Below are 26,358 nucleotides of genomic sequence, written 5' to 3'. Positions count from 1 at the left end.
ATAGGGGGAGAGTTGTCTTGTTAATCTTCAGTTCCGAAATTAGTACCCATATTCTGAGAACAATGCCACATTTCTATAGCAAATGATACTTTATCATTTAGAACAGTTTTACTTTTTACCTGGCAAAGGAGTAAACTAGTTTCACAGTTTGACTAGGAGCATTCAATTTTGTGACTTTAGAAATAGTTGTGGCAGATTTGTCAACACCAGTGCTAAAGATAATATTGCAGATTGAGCTGCTATAAAAGTGGAGGGAAATAAGCAGTACTAAGTGGTGAGCCTGTCTATAGTGCTTATACAAAGATGCAAAGCAGTTTTTTAAAAATCTTTTTTATTATCTTTATTTACTGGATAGAGACAGCCAGAAATCGACAGGGAAGGGGATGATAGAGAGGGAGAGACAGAGAGACACCTGCAGCACTGCTTTACCACTTGCAAAGCATTCCCCCTGTAGGTGGGGACTGGGAGCTCGAACCTGGGTCTTTGTGCACTGTAACATGTGTGTTCAACCAGGTGTGCCACCACCCGGCCTGCAAAAGCAGTTTTAATGAGATGTTTAACATGAATGCTTGTCATCTTAGAAAATGACTCTTAAACTTGAACTGTTTACCACAAACGTTAAGCGTTCCAAAATGTATACAAAAGATATCTCATTAGATAAAGACTATCGAATTAAAGGCTTTACAATGCATGTGATTGGAGAAATGGAAAAATGAAATGCTAAGTGAAGAGAGCAAATATTTGAACCACCTGGGAAAACAAAAACCAAAGAAACAAACACCACCAACAAAAACAATTGCTGGTAGAACTACTGTGAATGGTTGATTACCTTGGGAAGAATAAGAGGACATTCCAAGCCACACTTGCATGTTCCATCAGTAAGCAGGTATGTTTTAACCTGCTCCAAGCAAGATAACAAAGACCCACTGGGACTGTAAAAATAGTTAAAAAGAAATCAGGCAATAATTCTGACTGTCCACATATGTGAAAGAGCACAGTTTATCATCTTACTGTCCTTCACAGATATTTTCCCACTATAGAAAAAGCATTTTCTTTGTGAAGATTGTTACCTACTAAATCACAACCTTTAACACCATCCCTCTTTTGAATCAAAAGCCACAGGAATACAGATCTTCCCAGAAACTAAAAGTATTCTGAAAACAAAATGTGAATTAAAAATGGAGAAAACACTACTCTCAAAGAAGAATTCAAGAAAGAAAGGAATAAGGAAGCTAATAGTTCTCATTATAAACGAGTCTACTTTTAAAGCTGTTTGAGGAAACACTAAATTTTAAGAACATTAAAAATTCAAACTCTACAAAAGTTGGAACTAACCAGTTCTCTTTAATTCTGAAGTACGGAACTAAGTTATTTTTAAGTGAAAAGCAACTCACAACCTTCTCCCATGCCTTGGCAATGTATTTATCTGAAGACCAATCATTTTGGTCCAGATCTGACTAAGGATGCGGGAATTCGTAAGGTAACACAAAGGTGCCCTGTATGGATTTCTGCTGTTAATCCCATTGTGTTCTCTCCGTTACTACTCTTTGGGTCACAAAAGTCAGTATGATATGTGAATATCAATTAAACTCAAACCTACAAGGTAAGTAATAATTCAGATTAAACAAATGAATCTTTGACTTTTATTTATAATGAAGGTTTATGTAAAATTATGATTAATACACTAATTTGTCAACTTAAATGTATAGTATGCTTTGAAAATTAATATCGTTTTTCTTCCTCCAGGGTTATTGCTGGGCTCAGTGCCTGTACCATGAATCCACCGCTCCTGGAGGCCATTTTTTCCCCCTTATGTTGCCCTTGTTGTTGTAGCCTCGTTGTGGTTATTATTATTGCCATTGTTGATGTTGTTCATTGTAGCCTCATTGTGGTTATTATTATTGCCATTGTTGATGTTGTTCGTTGTTGGATAGGACAGAGAGAAATGAAAAGAGGAGGGAAAGACAGAGAAGAGGAGAGAAAGACAGACACCTGCAGACCTGCTTCATCACCTGTGAAGCGACTCCCCTGCAGGTGGGAGCCGTGGGCTCAAACCCGGATCCTTACGCCAGTCCCTGCGCTTTGCGCCACATGCGCTTAACCCACTGCGCCACCGCCCGACCCCCAATTAATATCTTTTATTGGTGACTATTTGACAAAATCTTCACTTGAGCCTTCTGGTTAAATTCATCTAGGAATAATATTGTCTGTTTTGTGTACTAAGGGTTCCACTATTGGGTGTGGGCCATTCTGCCTCTATGAAAGAACAGGTTTTGTGTGGAGTTGTACCCCTCTTATCCTATGGTTTTTGTTTCCTTTTTATAAATAAAAATTTAAAAATAAAATTCAAAATGAAAAAAGAGCACAGATTTTATAACTACAAATGAATCGATTTTTAAATACAGTTAACATTTTATTTACAGACAAGCAAGTGACTTATGGATATAGAAAAATCTCTGTTAAAATCCTCACTTTGTCAATGAGTCATCCATTAATTTAGGTCAATTTTTTGTTTGGTGTGACATATAAAGAACAATTATTTCTACATTAAAGACTTGGGGTTAGCTCAGCAGAAAGAGCCATGAGATGTTTTGGCAGGCCTGTTAATTTTGATATAACAAAATCAAAGAATCATCAAGAATATAGGTATTTTGCAAAAAGAAACTAATAAAACTTTAACTTTTAAAGTTAAAGGAAGCTTGTGAATTGAATCCTAGATGAATCTGATTTTAAAATTAAACTCGATGATAAGAATTTCTGAATTTTATTAGAGTTTTCTCTAGGCACTTTAAAAAGACTTCCTCTCAATCAGTAAGTAGATTTCTTTCTCTTAGTTGTAGCTCTTTAATTAACTTTTGGGAGTAATAATTAACATAAAAATAGTTACAGCTCTTCTGTTGTAGATAAAGCTAAGATTGGAAGCAGGTGGGCAATTTAACGTGCAGCCTCAATACCACCCTCAGGCAGAAGTAGCTGGAGACTAACCGAAAAATTACAAACAGCACATTTGAGAAGGGAGTTATAGAAAGAGGGTTACTCACCTTATTTTGTTTGAATGGTAATTCAACCAGCTACATACAAAGAAATCAAACCCATACTGGCTTAATTTACTTGAAGGTGTTTAATCTTTTATCAGCAAAAGTTACTTCCAAAATAAATCTGTATGATTTCTGTTTGGGTACTCAAACTCATTCATAATCACGAAGTCTAATCAATTAGATTTGGAAAATTATCAACAGATTATCAATGACAGATTCCCAGACTTCACTTGGTGCTAATACTCTGAATAAAAAGAGGGGGAGGATGTTTTTCATAAAAATTATAACAAACACTCATAAACAGAAGTTGAGAAAGAATAACAGAAAGGGAAATTCAAAGCAGGATCTGACTAAATTTGGCGTAGGGCACCAAAGTAAAAATCCTGGGTAGAGGGTGAGAGTGGATGTTCAGCTTCATGGGGGTTGGGAGAGGAATGGGACACAGTCTTTTGGTGGTGGGAATGGTGTTTATGTACACTCCTATTAATCTGTAGTCATATATAAATCACTATTTAAGTAATATAAGAGGGAAAAAACTGATTGAATGTCTCAAACTTTTAAAATCACAGACTGAGTCTTTTTAATACATAGGCTGAGTCTTTGAAATGTTGACCCTCTTAAAAGCTTTGTCCAGGGAGAACAGAAGCAACCAGTGGCACAGCTATATACAAATAATGTCAAAGGACATAAATTATGGTGATGTGGTGTACGATACAGCAAATCTTAACAAAGGGATTTTTCAAAGTTAACCCAATTGCCAAACAATGTGATTATAGCAATAACTATCTATTGTCTTCTTAAACCCTAAGACAGCAGGAACCTCCCACTACCTCTACAGAGCCTGTATTTGCCCCAGCCCTGAAACTTCTGGAGTGGGGCTCACTTTCCTGCATGCTTCTCTCAAGTCATAGCAAATGATATTGTATCCGCCGATCCCAACCTAATCAATGCACCGAGTACCACCTCAGCATGCTTCACTTCAGACTGTGCCCAGAGATGTCAGGCATGGAGTTTCAACCCTTCACCCTCATTACTCGGGTGAGACCTTTCCTTTCATAGTATTCTCAAATTCCATTCCAGGAGGTTCACTTCCTAACAAGGACCCAAAACCTAGATATAGACCAGATCCCGTAAGATAGAGCATATGTTCACATGTATCCATAAATTAGGGCAAAATACATACCTGAAATCAAAAATACACAATAGTCTGTAGTGAGTCAGTATCAAGTTCATAATGAAATAGTGTCTGCTTAGACTTAGATACCCTCCTCACCTACTTCCTGTTATAGTTCTCTCACTCACTCCAAAGCTAACCTCATCAAAGCAAGGACTGCAAAAGCTGAATAAGGGCAAGAGACTGGCATACTTTAAGGATGACTCTTTAGTCACTCTCAGGCCACCCCATCTGGTGGGGCCCTAGTTGGGAAGTCCTGAGATTCCCAAACAGACATGATGGGCCTAGACCTCCAATAAATCCCTCTCTCCATTGTTACCGGTCATTTCTATCAGGCACAACACAATAGACCCCTTTGTGGGCCCCCATAGGACCTTGCCCTCAACTTGGATCAATAATGGTAGTGAATGTTCCATCCTCCGAAGGAAGGCTGGACAACATACTCTATGCTACACTTGAGGAAGATGGGTCAATATTGGGACAGCTTGGAATGTTCCTACTGATGACCACAGAATGTGAGCTCAGATCTACAGGGATGCAGAGGTCACATAGGCTCCTAAGCTGATTATGGGCCCCAGACCACATCAAATCGATGGGGTTTACAGTCAACAATAGTTATACACCTTTCCCATATTAGGGAGCTACTCTCTTCCCTGATCCAGCTTTCTGGTCCTTTATGTAGCCATGACATCATCTCCCCAGATAATAACTTGGATCCACAGGCATATCAGATTTCAGGATCAGGGGGAAAAAAAGGAAAAACAAAACAAAACAAACAAGCAAACAAACCCACTAGTATACCCACAGGCCCTTTGGAATATAACTAAAATATGCCTACTAGCTATCTACAAAATGGAGGACCCCCTCCCCCAACTCTTCATCTGCTCTATTCCAGCCTTTAGGTCTATGATTGGTCAACAATTTGTTTGGTTTTGTATGTTAACTCTCTTGTCAACCACCAGGTTCCAGATGCTAGCATGGTGCTGACCAGACTTCCCTGGACAGACAACCCCACCAATGTGTCCTGGAGCTCTGCTTCCCCAGAGCCCTTCCCCACTCGGGAAAGAGAGAGGCAGGTTGGGAGTATGGATCAAATGGTTTTGTCAATGTTTCCTTTTTATAAACAAAAATAAAAATAAATTATAATAATTATTAAGTCACCGTGAGTTTTATTTTCCCTTTTGTTGCCTTGTTTTTTATTGTTGTTGTAGTTATTATTATTGATGTCATCATTGTTAGATAGGACAGAGAGAAATGTAGACAGAAGGGGAAGACAGAGAAGGGGAGAGAAAAATAGACACCTGCAGATCTGCTTCACCGCCTGTGAAGGGACTCCCGTGCAGGAAGGTAGCCAGGGGCTTGAACTGGGATCCTTATGCTGGTCCTTGCACTTTGTGCCATGTGCGCTTAACCCGCTGTGCTACCACCCCACCCGCTGTCACCATGATTTTAAAGTTATTTTCTCTGTGATGAATATATTTGCTTTTCACAAACCAGAAATTTGAACAGTAACACTGATAACCTTTCTGTGTTACACACCATAGAGCACACACTTAATACTATGGAAACCAACACGTGCAAAAGAGTTTCAGCTAGTAAATAAATTTACCTCAAGGAACTACTTGTACAAAACTAGCTATCTACAAAATGGAGGGCCCCCCCAACTCTTCATCTGCACTATTCCAGCCATTAGGTCCGTGATTGGTCAAAAATTTGTTTGGCTTTGTATGTTAACTCTCTTATCAACCACCAGGTTCCAGATGCTAGCAGGATGCCGACCAGACTTCCCTGGACTGAAGACCCCACCAATGTGTCCTGGAGCTCTGCTTCCCCAGAGGCCCATCCTACTAGGGAAACAGAGAGGCAGGCTGGGAGTATGGACCGACCTGTCAATGCCCGTATTCATCAGGGAAGCAATTACAGAAGCCAGACCTTCCACCTTCTGCATCCCACAATGACCTTGGGTCCATACTCCCAGAGGGATAAAGAATAGGAAAGCTATTAGGGGAGGGTATGGGATATGGAGTTCTGGTGGTGGGAATTGTGTGGAGTTGTACCCCTCTTATCCTATGGTTTTGTTAATGTCTCCTTTTTAAAATAAATTTTAAAAAAGAAACATATTTGGCATAAATGGAGAATTCCATTGAAATGAGAGTGCAAATATCTACATTGAAGGTAATAGCATTAATGTAATGATGGCATTAAAAATAACCTCCCTATTTTATTTTTCTAAGTGCTAAGCCTGTTTCTTTTGCTGTGTCAGGGCTTTGGGTATATATGTTTTCACTTTTTCATTATATTTATTTGAGAGAAAAAGAGTGAGAGAGAGGGAAGAGAGAAAGAGAGAGGGAGACATCATAGCACCTGGGCCTCCCCCACTGCCGTGGCATTCTCATGTGCACAACCCTATTGGATGAGCGATATTCTGTCCCCATATGGCTATTTCTAATAGTTACAGAATTACCCTACAAAGAAACATGGCACCTGGGGAGAAGGCTCCAGTCCGTAGAACACAGCACTTACATGCATGAGAACCTGAGTTTGATCCCTGGTGCTATAAATGTTCAAGTGGAACTCTGGTCTGCCTTTCCACTATCTCACAAAATAAATAAAGAAGACTTAACAAAAAAGGCTCTATAGTATCTTGTCTTTCCATACACTTAATTGAAAAGTTGCAAAGTAACTTCGTTATCTGTTATTTAATAATAAAGATTTATTGCTAACAGTTCAGCTATCCCATTCAACTTACTCTATGAGAGATAAATATTATAGAAATTTAAGGAGTAGGTATTTGTGATTTTCACTTGTGAGAAGAAGAGCTATGTTCATGAAGACTTTTTTCTTCTTCTTTTTTTTACTATCATATGCAAAGGAAAAGATTAAACATGGTGCAAATAAATAGGAAACTTATTTTTAATTAACCTCAAGCATTAAGAAGTCTAATAACTGAAACCGTCTATAGATAAACACACTCAACCTTACATCAAACAACCAGGCTGAAGTACCTGAATTCAGGACAGAGCAATTCAGTCAGGAGATATTGGATCTTGTTCCAGCACTTTATTCTCCTGTGAATGTGGTACTGATGCTTTCATGTTTCTTCCTCAAGTCTCCCTGTTTCCTTTTTTGTTTTTTTAAATTTTTTAAAAATTTGATTTACTTTACTTGATAGAACAGAGACAAACTGGGGGGGGGGGGGACTGCAGCAATGGTTCACCGTTTGCGAAGTTTTCTTTCTGCAAGTGGGGACCGGAGGTTTGAAACCTGGTATTTGTGGATGGTAGGTAACATATGCATTTAACCAGGTGTGCCACCTCCTAGCCCCTCTCCCTACTTCTTCTTCTTTTCTTTTTAAAAATAGCTTTGATTGGTTTTTTTTTTAAGATCTTTTTTTTTCTTTTTATTTATATATTGGATAGAGACAGCCAGAAATCAAGAGAAAAGAGGGTGATAGAGAGGGATAGAGACAGACACCTGCAACACTGCTTCACTACTTGCAAAGTTTCCCCTTGCAAGTGTGGTCGAGGGGCTTGAACCTGGGTCCTTAAACACTGTAACAAGTGTGCTCAACCAGGTGCCACCACGCCCCCCATCTTCTTTATCCTTATTACAGAGACAAGCAGAATAGATACCTTGTGTAAAATACAAGTAATACATAGAAGATTCTCTCTGGTAACTGAAGGCGATTAAATCGTAATAAAAACACTGAGTATACCTACGATGGCCATCATTTATTAAATACATTTGAGATGCTGCCAGTCGTGATATTTTGTTCTCTTAAGGAGGAACAGAGTCTACCTCCTTCATTTGAGAACTGAAACCTTAGAGGCAGCACAGGTGAAACAGTGAGAGCTCACCTGACATAAAGCACTCCATTTTGATCCACACGTCGTCGCCAGCCCACAGGAACTTGTATAGCTGGAAGGCCTCCATCCTTTCCCTCTCCATCATACTCCTTGCCTCCATTCATTTTCTGTGTCTGCTTGGGACTCTCCAAAGATATCAGCAATAAGATGATATCCTTATAATACAGGGCATGATGGCCTTCAAAACTGGCCAATGCAGCACAGTTTTTCTCAGACTATACAGAATGCATTGGAAAGCTTTGGCTCAGTTTGGAACCGAGTCCTTGAAATCTGCCATTGTGGGAAAATAAATCAGTTTCCCATTATAATCTATATTAAATAACCAATATTTAATTCCTAAGGATGGTCACATGGGTACAAATGAATGCTTCTGACTAAGAAAATCATATTCACCAATGCTGGTACTTGTCTGAAGTGGGGAGGGGCGGAGTGTAAAGTTTTCAGTTCAACATTTTTGTCTTGAACCTTGCTGTTGGACTAAGATAACCTTTATGGTTTATAAACTGGTCTCATTTTTACTGTGCGAGTCGATTAATATATCCAGGTTCTACTACACGCCTTTAAAGGCCACACTCTTTAAGCTTTCTCTTCATCTTCCAAACCGAATCCAAGATATTGCAGGTTGGTTCATCTGATGTTTTCATGTCTTCAAAATTCCAATAATGTAGCCTGAAACATATGTAAATATGTATGCTGTATAATTTTGAAAATTCTGAGAAGCTGTATACTTGTAAAATATAATAAACTATAGTAAGTGTACCAAGCCGCTTTGATGTCCTGTACTGTCAAAGTATGAGCAAAATTACGAATTTTCAGTGTTGAAAAGGTAGCTCATTGGGTAGTTTGTGCCTTGCCATGTGCATGACCCAGACTCCAGCCCCAGAACCACAGTACTGTGGTGTCTCTCCCACTCTCTATTGGAATGAAAAAAAAATAGTGGCCTCAATTATGTCATCACACACTGAAGGATTCACTCCATTAAAAAAAACTTTTTAAACTTACCTTTTTATTTTTTTTTTAATAGAACAGAGAGAAATTAGATGGGAGGGAGACAGACAGAGAAAAAGAGACATCTTGTTCAACACTCATGAAACCTCCCCCCTGCAGTTGAGGACCAGAGGCTTGAACCTGGGCCCTTGAGTATGGTTATCTGTCTACTCAACCAGATGTGCCACTGCCCGGCCCTTTTTTCAACTTTTCTCCTTTCAGATTGGTCTACTTACTCCAGTTAACCCCAGTTGCTTGTTATTCACCACAAGTAATCTCATTACTAGAGACAGACCCAGAATTATGGTGTGCTATCATATGTACCATCTCTTATAACTTGGCAACTGCAAAGCTGTGTGTTAATAACTATATTTTCTGTAGACAGGATGGTTGAGTTGTCAAAGCAATGATCTATAAATCCATTGTGTTCTATCAATCACATTTTGGTCACTTTTTAATTCTATGTTGCCTTAAGATTTACTTTTCTAATCATTCTATGGGCCTAAAGGAGGGAAACAAAAACAAAACCTAAACAAAGATAGATTAAAAGAAAAGGAATTGACAACAGAGTGATCTCACTCATTGGTCAATTTTGAAGGAACCTGATGAGGTCAAATGTTAACAGACCATCACTCTATGACTGTGGTTCTGAGCTTACCCAAGGGTGAAGTGGGGTGGAGTTCAATTGTGGGGTAGAGGCAGGGGACTGATACTGGCACTATCATAGGGAGCAAGGAGTGGTACCACATAATTTTCACAAGGTGTGAAAATATGTGGTGTGAACTATGCCTCTAAAATGAAACAGACATGTAAACCAATGTTACTTCAATTAGGGGAGAGAGAGAGAGAAAGAGAGAGTTAGAGAGAAGAAAATTAAAGTACATATCCAAGTATCAGAGAAGGGTTTCACCCTGCTAACAAATGAGTGGGAGTTGTTTTACAGCTCAGGTTCACTCATTATATTCAATGGAGGAGCTCTCTTACTTCCTTTTAATTTTTGTTAATTGTCACCTGGGCTATCATTGGAGCTTAGTGCTGGCACTACGACTCCACTGTTCCTGGAGGCCATTTTTCTTCCTTTGTATTTTATTTGACAGGACAGAGAGAAATTGAAAAGGAATGGAGATAGAGAGGGGAGAGAAAGCGAGACACCTGCAGACCTGCTTCACTGCCCTTGAAGCTTCCCCCCCTGTAGGTGGAGAGTGGGACTCGAACCCGGGTCTTTGTACATGGTATGTATGCTTGTCCAGGTGTACCATCACTCAGCCACCTCTTATTTCCTTTACTGACTCTTGAGGAGTTGTTTGTAGAAGCTTGCTGTTAAGTTAGAAAGGTGTTAAATATATATATATATTTAATTAATTATTTAATTTTTTTATATAGTGCAGGAGAATGAACCTGGACCACACACATGAGATGGATGAGCTGACTCCCCTGTCCAATTTATCTAAATTTTATTTTTATTTATTTACTTATTTACTTACTTTAGATAGGGACAGAAGGTAGAGAAGAGAATCAGTGAAAAAGACCACAGCACTGAAGCTTCCTCCAGTGTAGTGGAGTTGCGCTCAAACTCACAGGAGACAGCGGCCAAGACACTGTCCAAGTGAGTTACTTTGCCCCTCACCCCTGTCTAATTTTGATACTTTTAGAAATGAAGGAAGAAGGGAGAAGGAGAAGCACTAAAGTGCCACCCCACCATTTGGATTTTACTCTTCCCATTTGGGGCTGGGGCTCTAACCTGGGACCTTGCACTTGCCAAAGTATGTGCCCTACTGGGTGAGCTGTCTCCTCATGCTACCACCACCACCACCTCCTCACCCCACCGCATTCAAATACTTACTGTTTAATCCTGGTGGAGAATGTGGCATCACATTGCTAATATAATTTGGGGCAAATGAGTAAAAATTTTTTAACTAATCAATTTAATACACAGTGATTACATTATGGGACAGGGCAAACTACACTAAAGGATAAATGAAAAAATTGTTCTAGTATAATGTCAATGGAACTTGCTGCCAGTGACAAAAAATTTCCAGGGACAGAATCAGCCATATGTAGATTTAAAAGACACTTTGTTGCAAACAGTTTAAATAGAAATGAGATGATGTGATCTAGAAAACTGTGTTAAATAACTTGAGATTCACATGGAAGTAGTAGGGCTGGTCTAAATCTAAATAGAAGTAAGTCAACAGTGTTCATCTATAATCTCAACAAAGTCAATAAGGTAGCTAGACATATCATCAAGGGGCTTGAAATTCAGTAAGTGCTAATTCTTAAGTAAATATTTTTTATGGCCTGTGAACCTTATATCAAAATGGCCCTTGGCACAAAGAAAAAAAAAAAAAGGTTCCCAACCCCTCATCTATTACATATCAGTCAAATTAGTGATTAATGATGGGCTATAGAGGTGGCATGTTTTCACCTTTAGAGACACTGCCAAAATAGTTGTACTGATTTGGCTTGTTCTATGTATAAATATATACCTAAAAATACTGAGTCATCCCCACCAATTTGCCCTGGAACCTCATGTCGCCAGAGCCCTACCTCAGTTAGCAAAGATAGAAACAGGTTGGGGATATGGATCAACCTGTTAACACCCATGTCCAGTGGAGAAGCAATTTATAGAAGCCAGACCTGCCGGTTTCTGCATCCCATAAAGATCTTTGGTCTATACTCCCAGGATAAAGACTACGGACCCTTCCAGTGGAGGGGAGGGGTGGGAATTGTACCTCTCTTATTCCACAGTCTTGTTGATAATTATTAAATCACTAATACTGAAAAAATACTGAATCATTACTACTTTATATTCATTTCAAGCATTTTACTATGGCATTTAATATTATTTCCAAAGTATATCTTTTAATTGCAGGACAAGATTTTATCAACTTCAGATAACTTATTTAGTTAATTTATATTTATTATTGGATAGATACAGAGAGAAATTGAGAGGGGAGAGGGAGATAAGAGAGGGGGAAAGAAACAGAGAGACACCTGTAGCCCTGCTTCACCACTTGTGAAGCTTTCCCCCTGCAGGTGGGAACCAGGGGCTTGGAACCCAGGCCCTTCTGCACTGTAATACGTGCATTTAATCATGTGTGTCACTGCATGGCTCCTCCAAATAACTTATTGAATCTAAACCCTTTTTAGACACAGATATTCACAACTACAAATAAGTTTAACATAAATATCTTTGTATATAAATCTATGGTCATTTTGATAATTTGTTTAGGATTATTTTCTAAAACAGAAGTGTATTGTTGCAAAGTCCTTGATCAATTTCTTTAAGTGCTAGCAGGGTAGTTCTAGAAAAGCATTTCTAACCAGATTTCTTATACTTCTGAAACCTGTACATGTCTTCTTTTGTTAAATTTAAAATACAACCGCCTGCAAGAGTATGAGATCTTTATTTTTACTACAGACCTATAACTCGAGATTCAGTTGAACTTTTGTTTTGTCTTATAAACATGGAGGTGGTACAAGGTAAACCACAGGACTTGTGGGCATGAGATCCTGAGTTTGACATGTGGCACCATAGAGTTGGAGTGATGCTCTGGTTCTCTCACTCTCTCATTAATAAATAAATACAATTTTAAAAACCAAAACCAATGGCTTCTCCTCTTTTTTAAATTCAGCAGCAGCAGCAGCAACAACAACAACAAAATGACAAACCCACAACATCTGTCTTTAACTTTTCTGAACGTTAGAATCATTTTGTTTATAAGCCCAACAGATCAACAGTAGACTAAAGCAGAAAAGATATTATGATTTTAAAAGTATCTCCAAATCCCTAATACTTGGATCAAGGATAGATCTTACACTGAGGACAAACTTTAAATTTATTTCACAAGCAGTCCTAGTAGCAATGTAATATACACTGACCATGTATGGTTGTGAAATTATAATCCTAAAATCTTATAATTGTGTAAAACTGCTAAATAATTTATAAAAAGGAGAAACAAAATTACAAAAAGTAATAATGAAATTCAAAGAGTAAGGTGTGCATATGGGTTTCTGAGGAGAAAATATGCCATAACTCTACCAGTATTTTCATTTCCTTGCTTCCTTTAAATACACACATTACTTTACTATTATTGTTTTGGGGGAAGTGAGATTTACTGACTTGATTTACAGTTTCACATTGCCTTCTGATCATTCAGAATTCAAGTTAGATGCCATACTCTCACAGAGACAACATTATAAACTTTAGACGCTCCTTAGATTCTGCTAATTCACTGCTACTTCTAATCATTCCATTTTTTGTTTGTTTTTTTCCCCTCATGATCTAGTTATTTCTCTACAACTCCCTTAGAGCAGGGATCTTGTCTTTCTCGGTCCCTTTTATATCTTAATTACTGATGTAGTGCCTGGCCCACAGTAAGTGCTTCAAGTACTCCCTAAATTAACTGTCATAATCTTATATTCTGATTTTTACCATATATGCTTATAAAACTTTAGCAATGTGTGTCTAAGAGGAGAGATTCCATGTGTATACATTTGATGAAACATGCAAATAATTTTTTGCTGTTGATTCATCTCCAGTCATCTCATAACCTCTTAGTGACTATTTCTTTTTTTTACCAGTTACTTAATAGTGGTTTACAAGATTATAAGATTACAGGTTATAGTTCCACACCGTTCCCACCTCTGAGCGATAATTTCTGTGTAGAAAAAAGTATGAGCATACTTCTGAGAAAAATTAATATGCTAACTTCAAACTCTTTATTTGTAAAGAACATACATTTATTTATTAAGTGGCTTGTCTGTGTACCTTAATTGGATTAATAAAGCAATCACTACAATAAATGAATGTAGCCATATAAAAATTAAAATTGTATTCAAACAGGATGTTAACTAATAGACCTTTCTATCTCAATCTGCTTTACTGACATTTTTGTCAACCTAAAAATAAATTCACACTTTATGCCACGTTACATGAATATTTTAAAAGTTACATTTAAAACATCGTGAATACCAAATATCAGGGAATACGCCGTCATGAAAATAAGTAGCTATTCTTCAAGAATTGTTCAGAATAACACAGTCATATACTCTGAATGTCCTATATACATCATTAATGGCAGAAACAATGACTTTATTTTTGAGTCATATGATGGCATGAGTAAATTCTATTATAATGTTTATAGATGACATAGATGGTCTCGTGCTCAGTGGGTTTTTCTGGATTTTCAGGAGGACAGAATGAATACACAGGAACTACTGATTGTGAGAGTATATAATTTAGGTGTCCGGACCACCAATGTTTCATAAGTTGGTTTCATAAATATAAGCCATCATCTATTTATTTTTGGCTGTGATTATAAACTTGGCTTATGAACATTTGAAGTTAAATAAGAAACTCACTCCAGTCCTATATTTGCAAGACTGGATGCCTCATGTTCTCCAGTGAGAGCAAATCTCATAGAACCTGCTACTCTAATTAGATTCCAGTATACACATGACAACAGACATAATTGGATTAAAAGTAACATTGGCATTAGCATTCTGGAGAATAATTTCTGCATGGCTATGACATAATTATCATTTGACTGGGTAATAGATGGATGTACTCATAATCTCCCCATCATTATTAGTTAAATTATGCTTGTTAGAATAACCTTAGATGACTTTTCCCCTTTCCAGTGATCATTCTTTGCATATCAATTACTCCAATAGTTTCTTCACAGACTTAGTTAGTGCCCCTCCAACCTTCCCATTATTTTACCCATTTATTCAAACTATACATTTTTATTTATGAGCCCATTTATTTTACAGTAATATCTTCTTTCACTTGAAAAAAAAATCTTCTAATTGATTAGCCCCATTTTCACTCTGGTTATTAGTTTAATTTGGTTCTGGATCATGCAGCCAGCTCTTCTAAAACACACCCTTCAGATCCTTTGTAAGAGACCTAGTGCTTCTGCCAGGTTCTGCTTATTTACCCCAAACTACCCCCACCATGTTTGCTTTTGTTTCATACAGTTTATACAGAGGATACCCTAAGCACATTTTTCCTACCTTGATCTCTGTAGCTCTCTTGTTTCAGACATCCTTGCCCTTTCTGTGCAGAAGAGCAAAGAAAAAAGAAATAAAAATAAAAAAATTCACAACTTGTGCATGAGGGTTGACATTCAGGTAGGAAGAGTGCATATATAAATGTATCTTTAAGCTATAACAGTAGAAGAATAGTTTCCCTGGGTTTGAGCCTCCTGCCATCACATGAGAGCGCCTGCCTGGGGTAAGCTTCAGCAACAGTGGAGCAGTACTGCAGTTCCTTCTCCTTATGTCTCTCTCCCCCTCTCTGACTTACACCCTCTATCTTAAATGAAAATAAAAGAATGAGTCTTCTGGGGTTGGTGGGGATATATAGATGAAAATCCTAGTGACAAAAAAAAAAATACAAAGAAGTAGGCTCATGAGAGTGAGGACAACACTTACTTAGGGTCAAGGTAACAAGCATGCATATTGGCCTGGACTCATTGATGGTCATGAGGACTATTGTGAGCAGGTCATTTCTTACTACCCAGCTACACACTTAACTCTTAGATTTGCTAATAAAAGCCTTCAGAGAAGTCAATGGTGACTGTAGAAGACTGAAAATGGCCACCAATATTTTACTACTCTTTGCATGAGGAAGTAGGGTCTATTACTCTACATTTTGAATTTGAGCTGGGCTTGTGATTTGCTTTGATCAGAAGATTCTGATTGCTGGATTAACATTTAAATTCTGAGCCTCAATCCCAAGAGACTTTAAGACCCCTTGAGACTGTGAGGGCTGTGGAGAGGGAAAAGTCATCTAGTGTAGTCATCCTGCTCAGAACCCATGTACATAAATAAGTGAGGACAGCCAGCATCAGCATTTTGGAGGGTGAGGTCTGATGTCCAGTTCACGGAATCATGAGCACTATTTCAGCTAGCTAAAAACAATATTGGCGACAACTTGAAAATCTACAAGAGAGTTTTATTTAAATTAGTTACAGTATTGAGAAGTTAGACAGCTCTATATTTACTGTGATGACGGGCAAGTTTTAAAGGGTCTTTGCATGATTATAGACCTAAAGGATTATCTGTGGGATACAGTAAAAGTCTTAGACGAGGGCCTAGAACATAGTAAATATCCAAGCTGTTATTGTTTGTACATAGCTCTTACACTATGTTATAGAATATTTAACATCACTGGGAAAAGCCTGTGATATTATCAGATGAAGAAACATACTAGAATGTTATATGTATAATAAATTTTCATTTATAAAAATGTGAATATGTATGTCGATAAAAGAATAGAAAAGCACGATCCTCATAGTGGCTGCCTCTGGGTTATACGAATATATGTGGTGTTTGTTTTCTTCCTTGCCTTCCTCTACTTAACAAAATATAATAAAAATGTATCAGATCTGTAATAAGAAAAAAATCTCCTTTCCAAAATTTAAATGTCATATCCATAGAACAACTAATTAATATCTCTCTGATCTTCAAAAGCATTAGATAAAGCATTTTAAAACTTTTTTTTTCTTAAATCAGAACCAGTCATGAGATTTGAGTATAGTATTATGCTATGATCTCTTTGTTCTAGCCAAGGAGAGAAAATCATCCATAACCAGAAAGAATATCACACCAGCCTGAGTGATCTAAGTGCTGGAAGAAGGCAGCTGTCCTTTTTCTTTAGGTCATTCTTTTAGACTATCTTTTCGATTTTAAAATTCCTCAGGGTGTCATTTATTTTTTCCTCCTTGAAATCCCACCTCCAATTGCCATCCCGTTGTTCCTCAATAAACTCATTCTGATTTACCTCAGTCAAAATGCTACCCCCTAGGGGAGGTCTTCCCTAGTTTTCCAATCATTATTTGGCATTGCCAGTCTAAACTGGGTTCTCTTTGTAATTCCCTGGTAGTCTCTAGTAATCCACATATATTACTACATATAACTGAGCTTTCCCTTATCAATTTAATAGGCTGTCTGACAGGATCTCTCAAGAAGCAAGAGGAGGAGGAAAGCTCTTTGTGGCTTCTAGAAAGGAGAGCACAAAGCATCTACTCCCTAAGTCCCATGAAATACATGACCTTTTATGATGTTCATGTCATCAGGAGAAAAAAAAAAGTTGTGTGTTGTGCTGTGAAAAGGATCTCAAGGAGATTTCACTGAGCATCTGACTACTCAGCAAAGAGCTCAGGGTGACAGAGAAAATGAAGCAGCCAAAGAAAACTTACACACAAAGTATTCAGGTTGGAGAGGAAGGGAGTTTTAATATCACAAAACCAGACATGAATTATTTTAAAGAACATGCTAAAGAAAAGCAAAATCTGCAGGAAATCAGGCTCTAAATGAACACAGAAGCAGTCAAAATGGAAGACCAAGTTACAAACAGGAGGACTTGGGGCCAAATTCTGCCCGGGGAAGTGTTTGGTTTGTACACACTTGAGAGTCCTAATAAAAGTGAGCTAGTTGACAATGTTCAAATCAAATTATTTCACATGATAACTTGCATTTTCCTGCTTTACCTGAGAAACTGGACACTGTGGTCATATTAGGCCAACACTCCTGCCACGTGACAATTATCTGGAACGGAGCAGTGGCTGCTCCTTCACAAAGGACTTGGCTCTCCAGCTCACTGCAGTGGCTTCTTGCTTCATTCCCACCAGCCTGGACTCTGTAGGTACGTGGGTTTCCAAGCTCTGGAATAGAAAGGATCTTGAGATCAGGACGGAAGCACTTTGTAATAGGTGCAACTAATTTTTTAAATAACCACTTAAGCTTTCCTTTATACAATGCATTATCATGTATTTTTAGTCTGTGTAGAAGCACTAGCAAGGCAGTAAAAATCACAGGGAGACTGTTAACTTTCTTTTTTTTTATTTTTATTTTTTTTAATATTTATTTTATTTATTTATTCCCTTTTGTTGCCCTTGTTGTTTTTTATTGTTGTAGCTATTATTGTTGTTGTCGTTGTTGGATAGGACAGAGAGAAATGGAGAGAGGAGGGGAAGACAGAGAGGAGCGACTCCCCTACAGGTGGGGAGCCGGGGTTTGAGACTGTTAACTTTCTTAATAAAACTAAATTGACCTCAAGACTATAGTAATTCTGAGCTCAGGGCAGTGAAGGGTACAGAAAATTCTGTTCAGTTGCAATCCTTAATTTTTTTTCTTCTTTCTTAGCACCATCATCAGCAATGCATTCAAGAAGGAGCTTATCTTGGAATGAAAGACTTATGAAACAAATTTGTATCTTAACCATAAGTCATAAAATGCCCACCTTATCACTGATTTTTAATTTCTTTCTTTTTCTTTTTCCCATTTTTGTTGCCCTTGTTATTGTTATTGATGTTGTTGGACAGGACACAGAGAAACGGAGAGAGGGAAGAAGACAGAGAAGGGGAGAGAGAAATGCAGACACCTGCAGACCTGTTTCACCGCTTGTGAAGCGACCCCCCTGCAAGCGGGGAGCCTGGGGCTTGAACTGGGATATTTTGGCTGGTCCTTGTGCTTCACGCCATGTGCGTTTAACCCGCAGTGCTACCATCTAGCCCCCAATTTTTTTTTCCCTTTTCCCTCCTTTTCTTTTTTCTTTTCTTCTCTCTTCTTTTCTTTTTACCCAATGAGGAAAAGCATTATAAAGGTGAAATAAGTCTCCTGGCTCATACTTGCATTTCTTATAGATGGTCTTTATCACACTCCAGAGTCTCATCAACTTTAAAGCAATGGAAAAATCATATATTTTTTAATTGGAAGTGTAAGGATCACAAGCTGGGTTACAATTACTTCCATGTTTGAGGTGTTTTCTGACAGCCAGCCTACTTTTCTTTTTCATTTTGGGTCAGAGAAGGAATGGGAAAATGTGTAGGATAAGGTGAAGCAACATACTGAGCCCTGATATTTCTCAGGACACACACAGGAGAGATAAGGGAGCAGCCAAGGCATTTTGTAACAAGGCTAAATAACTACTTTTCTGTAATACTTATATAACAAAAAAAGCCTGGCATTATATTTAATGTTTGCTTGCTTATTTTTATTTTTTCAATACATCATATTTCCCTCCCCCAAATGATTTTATCAGGGGAAAATTAATGACTTACAAGACAGTTGTCGCACAAGTAGTCTCTGATTTCCCCATGATAGGTGTCTGTGCACCACTTCCCAACACCAAATGAAGTCTTCTTCCACTATCGTGCCCTGGCCTCCCCCCATCCTTTCACCCTTTCTCTTCATGTTTAATGTTTTGAGTATTTCTTAGCTACATGTGAGCTACCATGGCACCCCCAAACTGTTCCCATTTCAAGACGCTGACTGCCTAGGAGAAAATAGGGTAGGGAGTTGGCAGCCAGGTAAATAACAATGAGTGGCGTCTATAAGATTGCTCATTTGGATAGTGGGTTTTCTTTGTCATGGGCATAACGCATGTTCAAGTCTGGTTCTCACTCCACTGAGGCAAGCTTTGGAGCTGTGGTGTCCTTCTCTCTGTCAATTTCTTTTTCTGTATCTGAAGAAATTGGGCTGAAGAGGTGGAGCCCCAAAGATACCAACAACAAAAACAAACAAAAAACAACAATGAAGATACTGGCTATGACAAGTTAGCTAAGCCTGAAGTGCACAATGAGTATAAACAGTTTTCAGGGATCAGAGGAAGGTGGAGTTTGGCACAGAGATTAAACAGGCAAAGAAGAGTCAGTGGGAGACGTGAAACACCACCTAATGCATGCAAGACATTACTATTGACATTTTTAATTTATCTCTGGTAATAACAATTCCAACAGTGTATTCGTTTTGTTTTCAGCTGGTAAGTAAGCATAAAGGTTTCGTTTTGTTAGACCTTTTAACCTTGACATGTGATAAGAGATGGAACATTAATGAATATTTTCCACAGGAAGATCTGGATGCCTGCCCAATGCCTAAAACAGAAAATGATGACCTGCCATCTAGATAAGCAAATGCTTTTCTTCTAGAAGAAATAACTATCAACAGATGATGATTCATTTCAATAAGAAAAGAATATTCAATGCAGAATCTAAGAGGAGTATGATAGGAATGAAGGAGCCTAAGCTTATAGACAAAAGTAGTTCAAAATAGAAGTATAGATCATTTAATAAAAGAACTCCGTAAGTGTTGAAAACAAGATTATTGTGTTAAGGTTATCAAAGCCAAATGAAGAAATAATACTAGATGCTATAATCTTCTAAGGGATTGTGCTGAGCATTTTATACATACATATATTGACTTGATTAATTCTTGTTATGATCCTATGAATACTTTTTTTAGGAAATTGAGGCAAGACAAAAATAACTTTTCTTCTCTAGTAATCTACGACTTTTCTACTTCTTTTTAAAAAAACATTTATTCATTTACTTATTCCCTTTTGTTGCCCTTGTTATTTTATTGTTGTAGTTATTATTGTTATTGTTATTGATGTTGTCATTGTCGGATAGGACAGAGAGAATGGAGAGAGGAGGGGAAGACAGAGAGGGAGAAAGATAGACACTTGCAGACCTGTTCCACCGCCTGTGAAAAGACTTCCCTGCAGGTGGGAGCTGGGGGCTCGAACCAGGATGCTTACTCTAGTCCTTGCGCTTTGCACCACCTGTGCTTAACCCACTGCGCTACTGCCCCACTCCCAACTTTTCTACTTCTAAGTCTTCTTCCCAGTATTCACTTAACATACTCTACACTTTTCTGTTTGCTCCATTATTACCTGTCTTTTTAAAATATATACATATTTATTTATTTTCCCTTTTGTTGCCTTGTAGTCGTTGTTGTTATTGATGTCGTCGTTGTTGGATAGGACAGAGAGAAATGGAGAGAGGAGGGGAAGACAGAGAGGGGGAGAGAAAGACAGACACCTGCAGACCTGCTTCACCCCGTGAAGCCACTCCTCTGCAGGTGGGGAGCCGGGGGCTCAAACCGGGATCCTTACGCCGGTCCCTGCGCTTTGCACCAAGTGTGCTTAACCTGCTGTGCTACCACCCGACTCCAACACCTATCTCTTAAAAAAAATGTAAAAGTCTATCTAAAAAAAAAGAAAGAAAAAAGAGCGTAAGCCTGGAGACAGAGACGCGCTTCATCATGAACAAGTCTCTGCTCTTGCTGTTTTCTTTGGGTTCAGTGACTTTCCTGAAGGTTGACTTTGTGTCATCTCTACTTTAAGTCTCGTAGGACAGAAACGTAACACGCGCTGTGAGTTACATTAGCCGGTAAGGATAGTCTGAGTCCTTGCCATGCTCAGTGCTGTACTCGTCACCATTAAATATGGAAGTGCAAAATATCAACAGTGTTATCCAAGAGCCTACCACTCAGACATAAATAAGGCACAGGGTTGGAGAGATAGCATAATAGACATACAGAGACTTTCATGCCTCAGGCTCCATCAGTCCTAGCACCACCATAAACTAGAGCTGAGTAGCGCTCCGGTAAAAGCAATTAAAAAAATACACAAGGCACAAATAGAATGCCTAGGGTTTAAACAAAGAAGGTTTTATATTTTTTTAATTTATTACTTCATTTGACTGACTACACAGCTACAATTAGCTACTCACCATTCCTCTTAAGGCACTCTGCCATGTTCTGCTATACTACAACTTTTTGAAAATGCTAGATCAGTTCATATCTCTGTACCTACGAATATATTACTTCCTGGACACAGAAAAAAAAAGTTTTCCCATATTTGTAAAGTAGCCACTTCTTTAACTCTAGGATGAACTCCTTGGAATACTCTCCAGTCTCCTGCTTAGAATGATTTGTTCTTTTTTCTTTTGTATCCACAGAACTGCAAACATGTATGTAATAGCTCTCACAACAGTCTGGTGTGTGTGTGTGTGTGTGTGTGTGTGTGTTTGTGTGTGTGTGTGTTTTATATATCTTAGAATTTGTGGTTCCAAAAGCCAGTCTGGTGTGTGTGTGTGTGTGTTTTATATACCTTAGAATTTGTGGTTCCAAAAGCCAGTCTGGTGTGTGTGTGTGTGTGTGTGTGTGTGTATGTGTGTGTGTTTTATATACCTTAGAATTTGTGGTTCCAAAAGCCAGGTAGACTGCGCACTTTGAATAGAATTGATGTTCTCATCTTTTAAAATGTTAAAAATTGTTTTTATTCCCCTAAATTATACCCACAAATAGAAAAGTTCTTGTTAGTGATACCGTAAACACCTTGTGATACACAAGGTAGCTAATTGTAGCTATGTAGTCAACCAAAATTGAATGGAGACTAGATACAGTCTATCTTTCTGATTTTGTTTCTTTTTCTAAATTCAATCCAATTTCTAGATTTAGGAAATGTTTTCAGTATCTAGAAGAGTGCCCAGAACACAGAAAATTACTTGTTGAATAAGTCCTTATATAGAAACTATGCCATTAAGTGCTATACGACATCATGTAAACCAAATGTACAACAGGAATTCAAAGATGAGGTAACAAACAGTCGAAGGAACAGCCAATTAAAGAACAGAAAGCTTGCCAGCTATAGTCTTCTCATTGTATAACTTTAAGCATGACACTTAACCTGAGCTTTACTTTTCCAATTTATAAAATTTATGAACCAGATGAGTAGTTTTAAAATTATTTTAGTTATAGTCTTCTTCTGTATGATAAAATCTAAGTGGAACCTCTGTTCTATAAACCAGGAAAAGGCATATTCATCATAATTTACTTTACATGGCTAAATACTAAGATAGAATCCATTAATAAGAATGATCAACTATTTTGATTAATAAAAAGTATGATTTCAGGGGAAATGGGTAACAACTGTAGTTTTAAATCACTCTCATCAACAAATTTATTTCTTTACTGCTTTTGGACTTACAATATTAATGTACTCTAATTATTATAGAGGAACTATTACAAATGGGAGCCTTCAGAATGACCAATTTGACTTTGGCATAATTACAATCTTTGCAATTAAAAGGGTCTAGCAATTTGAAGGGAGAAGATCTTGTTTCCAAAAGTGAATGACAATATCTAACCATTACTCTTGTTCTGATCATGAATTAGTCCACACTGAAATTAACCATGAAAACTTTATTAAAGGATTTTTATTAAATTTCTTAGTAAACAGCCACTGCAAACCCCTTTTATTTTTTTGGTCCTTATTAAGACTTCACTGTTACAAACTCAGTATTTTTTTCATACGGAAAGAGTGACACAAAAATAAACTCTATGTGGATCAATGATTTGGGTATTAGAATAGAAACCATCAAATATTTAGAGGAAAATATTGGCAGAACTTTTTTTTTTATGTAGACTTTTGAAACATCTTCAATGGCTCAGATCCAGTAGCAAGGAAAGCAAAAATAAAACAAAACAAAACAAAACAAAACAATGGGACTACATCACATTGAAAAACTTCTGCACAGCAAAATGAACCATGACTAAAACAGAAAGACTCTTTACATGCCACACACCCAAGGCCTAATAACCAAAATCTATAGAGAACTCAACAATCTCAGCAAACAAACAAACAAACAAAAAATATGGGGAGAAAGTATGGACAGAAACTTTTTTTTTTCTTGCTTTCAGAGTTATCGAGGGGACTTGGTGCCAGCACTACAAATCCACTGCTCCTGGTGGCCATTTTTCTCCATTTTTATTGGACAGGACAGAGAGAAGTTGAAAGGTGAGGGGAGACAAAAAGGGAGAAAAGGGAGAAAGACATCTGCAGACCTGCTTTGCCACTTGTGAAGCATCCCCTTGCTTGTGGGGAGCCCAGGTCTCAAACCCGGATCATTGTGAGGGTCCTTGCCTGTCATACTATGCGTGCTTCACCGGATGTGCTACTGCTGGGCCCCTGAATGAATCTTCACCAGGGAGTTGGGTGGTAGCACAGTGGGTTAAGCACATGTGGTGCAAAGTGTAAGGACCAGCATAAGGGGAGCTCCAGGCTCCCCACCTTGGTGGAGTCACTTCACAAGCGGTGAAGCAGGTCTGTAGGTGTCTCTCTTTCTTTCCCCTTTTCTGTCTTCCCCTCCTCTCTCCATTTCTCTCTGTTCTATCCAACAATGATGACATCAATAACAACAACAACTACAACAACGAAACAAGGCAACAAAAGGGATTAAATAAATAAACAAATTAATTAAAATGGTGATAAAAAAGAATCTTCACCAAAGAATATATCCAAAAAGTGAACAGATAGATCAAAAAAAGCTCCAAGTCATTGATTGTCAGAGAAATGCAAATAAAGACAGTAAGTCACTACTTTACTTCTGTGAGAACGTCATGAATCAGAAAGGATAGTAGTAATAAATGCTGACGAGGATGTGGAGTGCTGGGGGGACCCTGTGACTTACAATGCCTGTTATGTATGTGTTTATAATACTACTTTTAAAAAAAAATTTAATTTACTTATTCCCTTTTGTTGCCCTTGTTGTTTTATTGTTGTAGTTATTATTGTTGTTGTCGTTGTTGGATAGGACAGAAAGAAATGGAGGAGGGGAAGACAGAGGGGGAGAGAAAGATAGACACCTGCAGACCTGCTTCACCGCCTGTGAAGCGACTCTCCTGCAGGTGGGGAGCCGGGGGCTCGAACCAGGATCCTTACACCCGTCCTTGGGCTTTGCCATGTGCGCTTAATCTGCTACGCTATCGCCTGACTCCCTATAATACTACTTTTCTGCTGACCCATTTCTCTAACCATAAGAGCTATTTATTAGACTCATTAATTATGTCTGGAATTTTTTTTTCTTCTCTTGTTATTCCTGTTTTCAACCTCCAGGGGTGTTTGGCCAACATTAGCATAAGCACAGAGAAAGGGCTAAAAGGCCCTGTAGGCAAAAGAAGCCCTAATTGATAACCACTAGACTCTGCCTACATCCTTAGGTTAAGGTGAAGAGTTGCAGAGTAAATACAGAATCTGATGTAATCACTAGAATTGGAGATAACTCACAAATAGAGTGCTTTACATACTAGGAGAGAGTATTCAAATATGTACTCCCCTACAATGTTTACGTACTCCCTTAAGATGTTTATAGTTGACGTAACTGTATGTGAATATACTTAATAAAATGATGAAGAGATTCGAGAGTGGTACTCAGTGAAACTCAATCTCAAGAAGTAATTGTTGTTCACTACTCCAGACTCTTTTGTCACCAATGATGCTGTTTAAAGTAATTTACTTAATCCTGGTTTACTATAGAAAACTGTTCCTGGCAGTGGAAAAAAATGGAACCACTCTACATTGTTGGTGGGAATGCAAATTGGTCCAAACCTATGGAAAACAGTCTGGATACTTCTCACAGTACTAGAAATGGGCCTACCCTATGACTCGGCAATTCATCTCTAAAGGAAACAACATACCCATGTGAAGAGATCTATCTATACTATGCTATGTTCATAGCAGCACAATTTGGAATAGTTCAATCTTGGAAACAACTCAGATATACAACGACAGATGAATGATTAAGAAAGCTGTGGCACAGACACAATGGAATACTACTCAGCTATCAAAAATGATGAAGTCATCTCTTTGTTTCATCCTGGATAGAACTTGAAGGTATTAAATTAAGTGAGATAAGTCAGGAAGAGAAGGACAAATGCCAGATGAACTCCTAAGTGGAACTTAAGAAACAAATGAGAGAAGGAAAATAAAAACAAGATGAACCTGGGACTAGGCAGGGCATACTGCATTGAAGCAAAAGACTCTGAGGAGGGAGTGAATTGTACAATTTGGTTTGGAACTGTAATAATGAATTCAGCCTTTCAGTAAGGGCAGCTAAAACTTAACATCAGAAATCCATCCTTATATAAAGTTCAGATATGGATGTGAAAGTTGGTAGAGGAGCTCTAGCAGCTGTCCATAAAAACATAGACTAGCTGTTGCAGCAAAGTAAAAGACTCTGGGGTTCAGGTCCTGGAACGTGATGACAGAGGGGAACTTAGAGGGGGTTTATTTGTTACATGGAAAACTGAGAAGCGTTACACATGTAAAAACTACCGTAATTTTACTATCAACTGTAAACCACTAATCCCTCCAATAAAGGGGGGGGGGGAAAAGCTCAGACTAGCAATACACTTTAATTTTATTTCATGATGTATTCACATGTCACAATCTGGTCCAACACAGTTTGAGTGTGATTTTCTTAATTAAATTTTAAACTGTGAATTTGTCTTCAGTATTTGGCAAATTATTAAGACCCTTCTCTTAGCTGGGTGTTCTTTTTTTTTGTCATTTCAGGGATCAGATGATGGGCACAAAGAGTTGAGTGCACATAATACCATTTGCAAGGACCAGGGTTCAAGTCCTTACCAGCAGGGGGGGAAGCTTCACAAGTGGTGAAGTAGGTCTGCAAGTCTATCTCCACCTCCAGCCTTCTGCCTCTCC

The 26,358-nt window shown here is 38.1% G+C and overlaps 1 protein-coding gene across 3 annotated transcripts in view; it reads right to left on the bottom strand.

Annotated features, from left to right (window-relative positions):
- Positions 1-26,358, bottom strand: part of MBD5 (methyl-CpG binding domain protein 5) — a 400,595-nt gene that overhangs the window by 61,301 nt on the left and 312,936 nt on the right. For 2 of the 3 annotated variants that reach the window (XM_060178085.1, XM_016187753.2), the window contains 3 exons: positions 17,564-17,737; positions 8,070-8,747; positions 830-932 (listed from right to left, as the gene is read on the bottom strand). In XM_060178085.1, the coding sequence (XP_060034068.1) occupies positions 830-932; positions 8,070-8,182 (216 nt within the window). In that variant the 5' untranslated portion in view covers positions 8,183-8,747; positions 17,564-17,737. Of the gene's footprint in view, positions 1-829; positions 933-8,069; positions 8,748-17,563; positions 17,738-26,358 lie in introns of those variants that run through there. The other variant, XM_016187755.2, reaches the window with a different exon arrangement.

The sequence above is a fragment of the Erinaceus europaeus genome, chromosome 18 (genome assembly GCF_950295315.1).
Source record: "Erinaceus europaeus chromosome 18, mEriEur2.1, whole genome shotgun sequence".
Classification (NCBI taxonomy): Eukaryota; Metazoa; Chordata; class Mammalia; order Eulipotyphla; family Erinaceidae; genus Erinaceus; species Erinaceus europaeus.
Note: the sequence above shows the minus strand (reverse complement) of the source record. Positions and strands in the feature narration are given on the sequence as shown.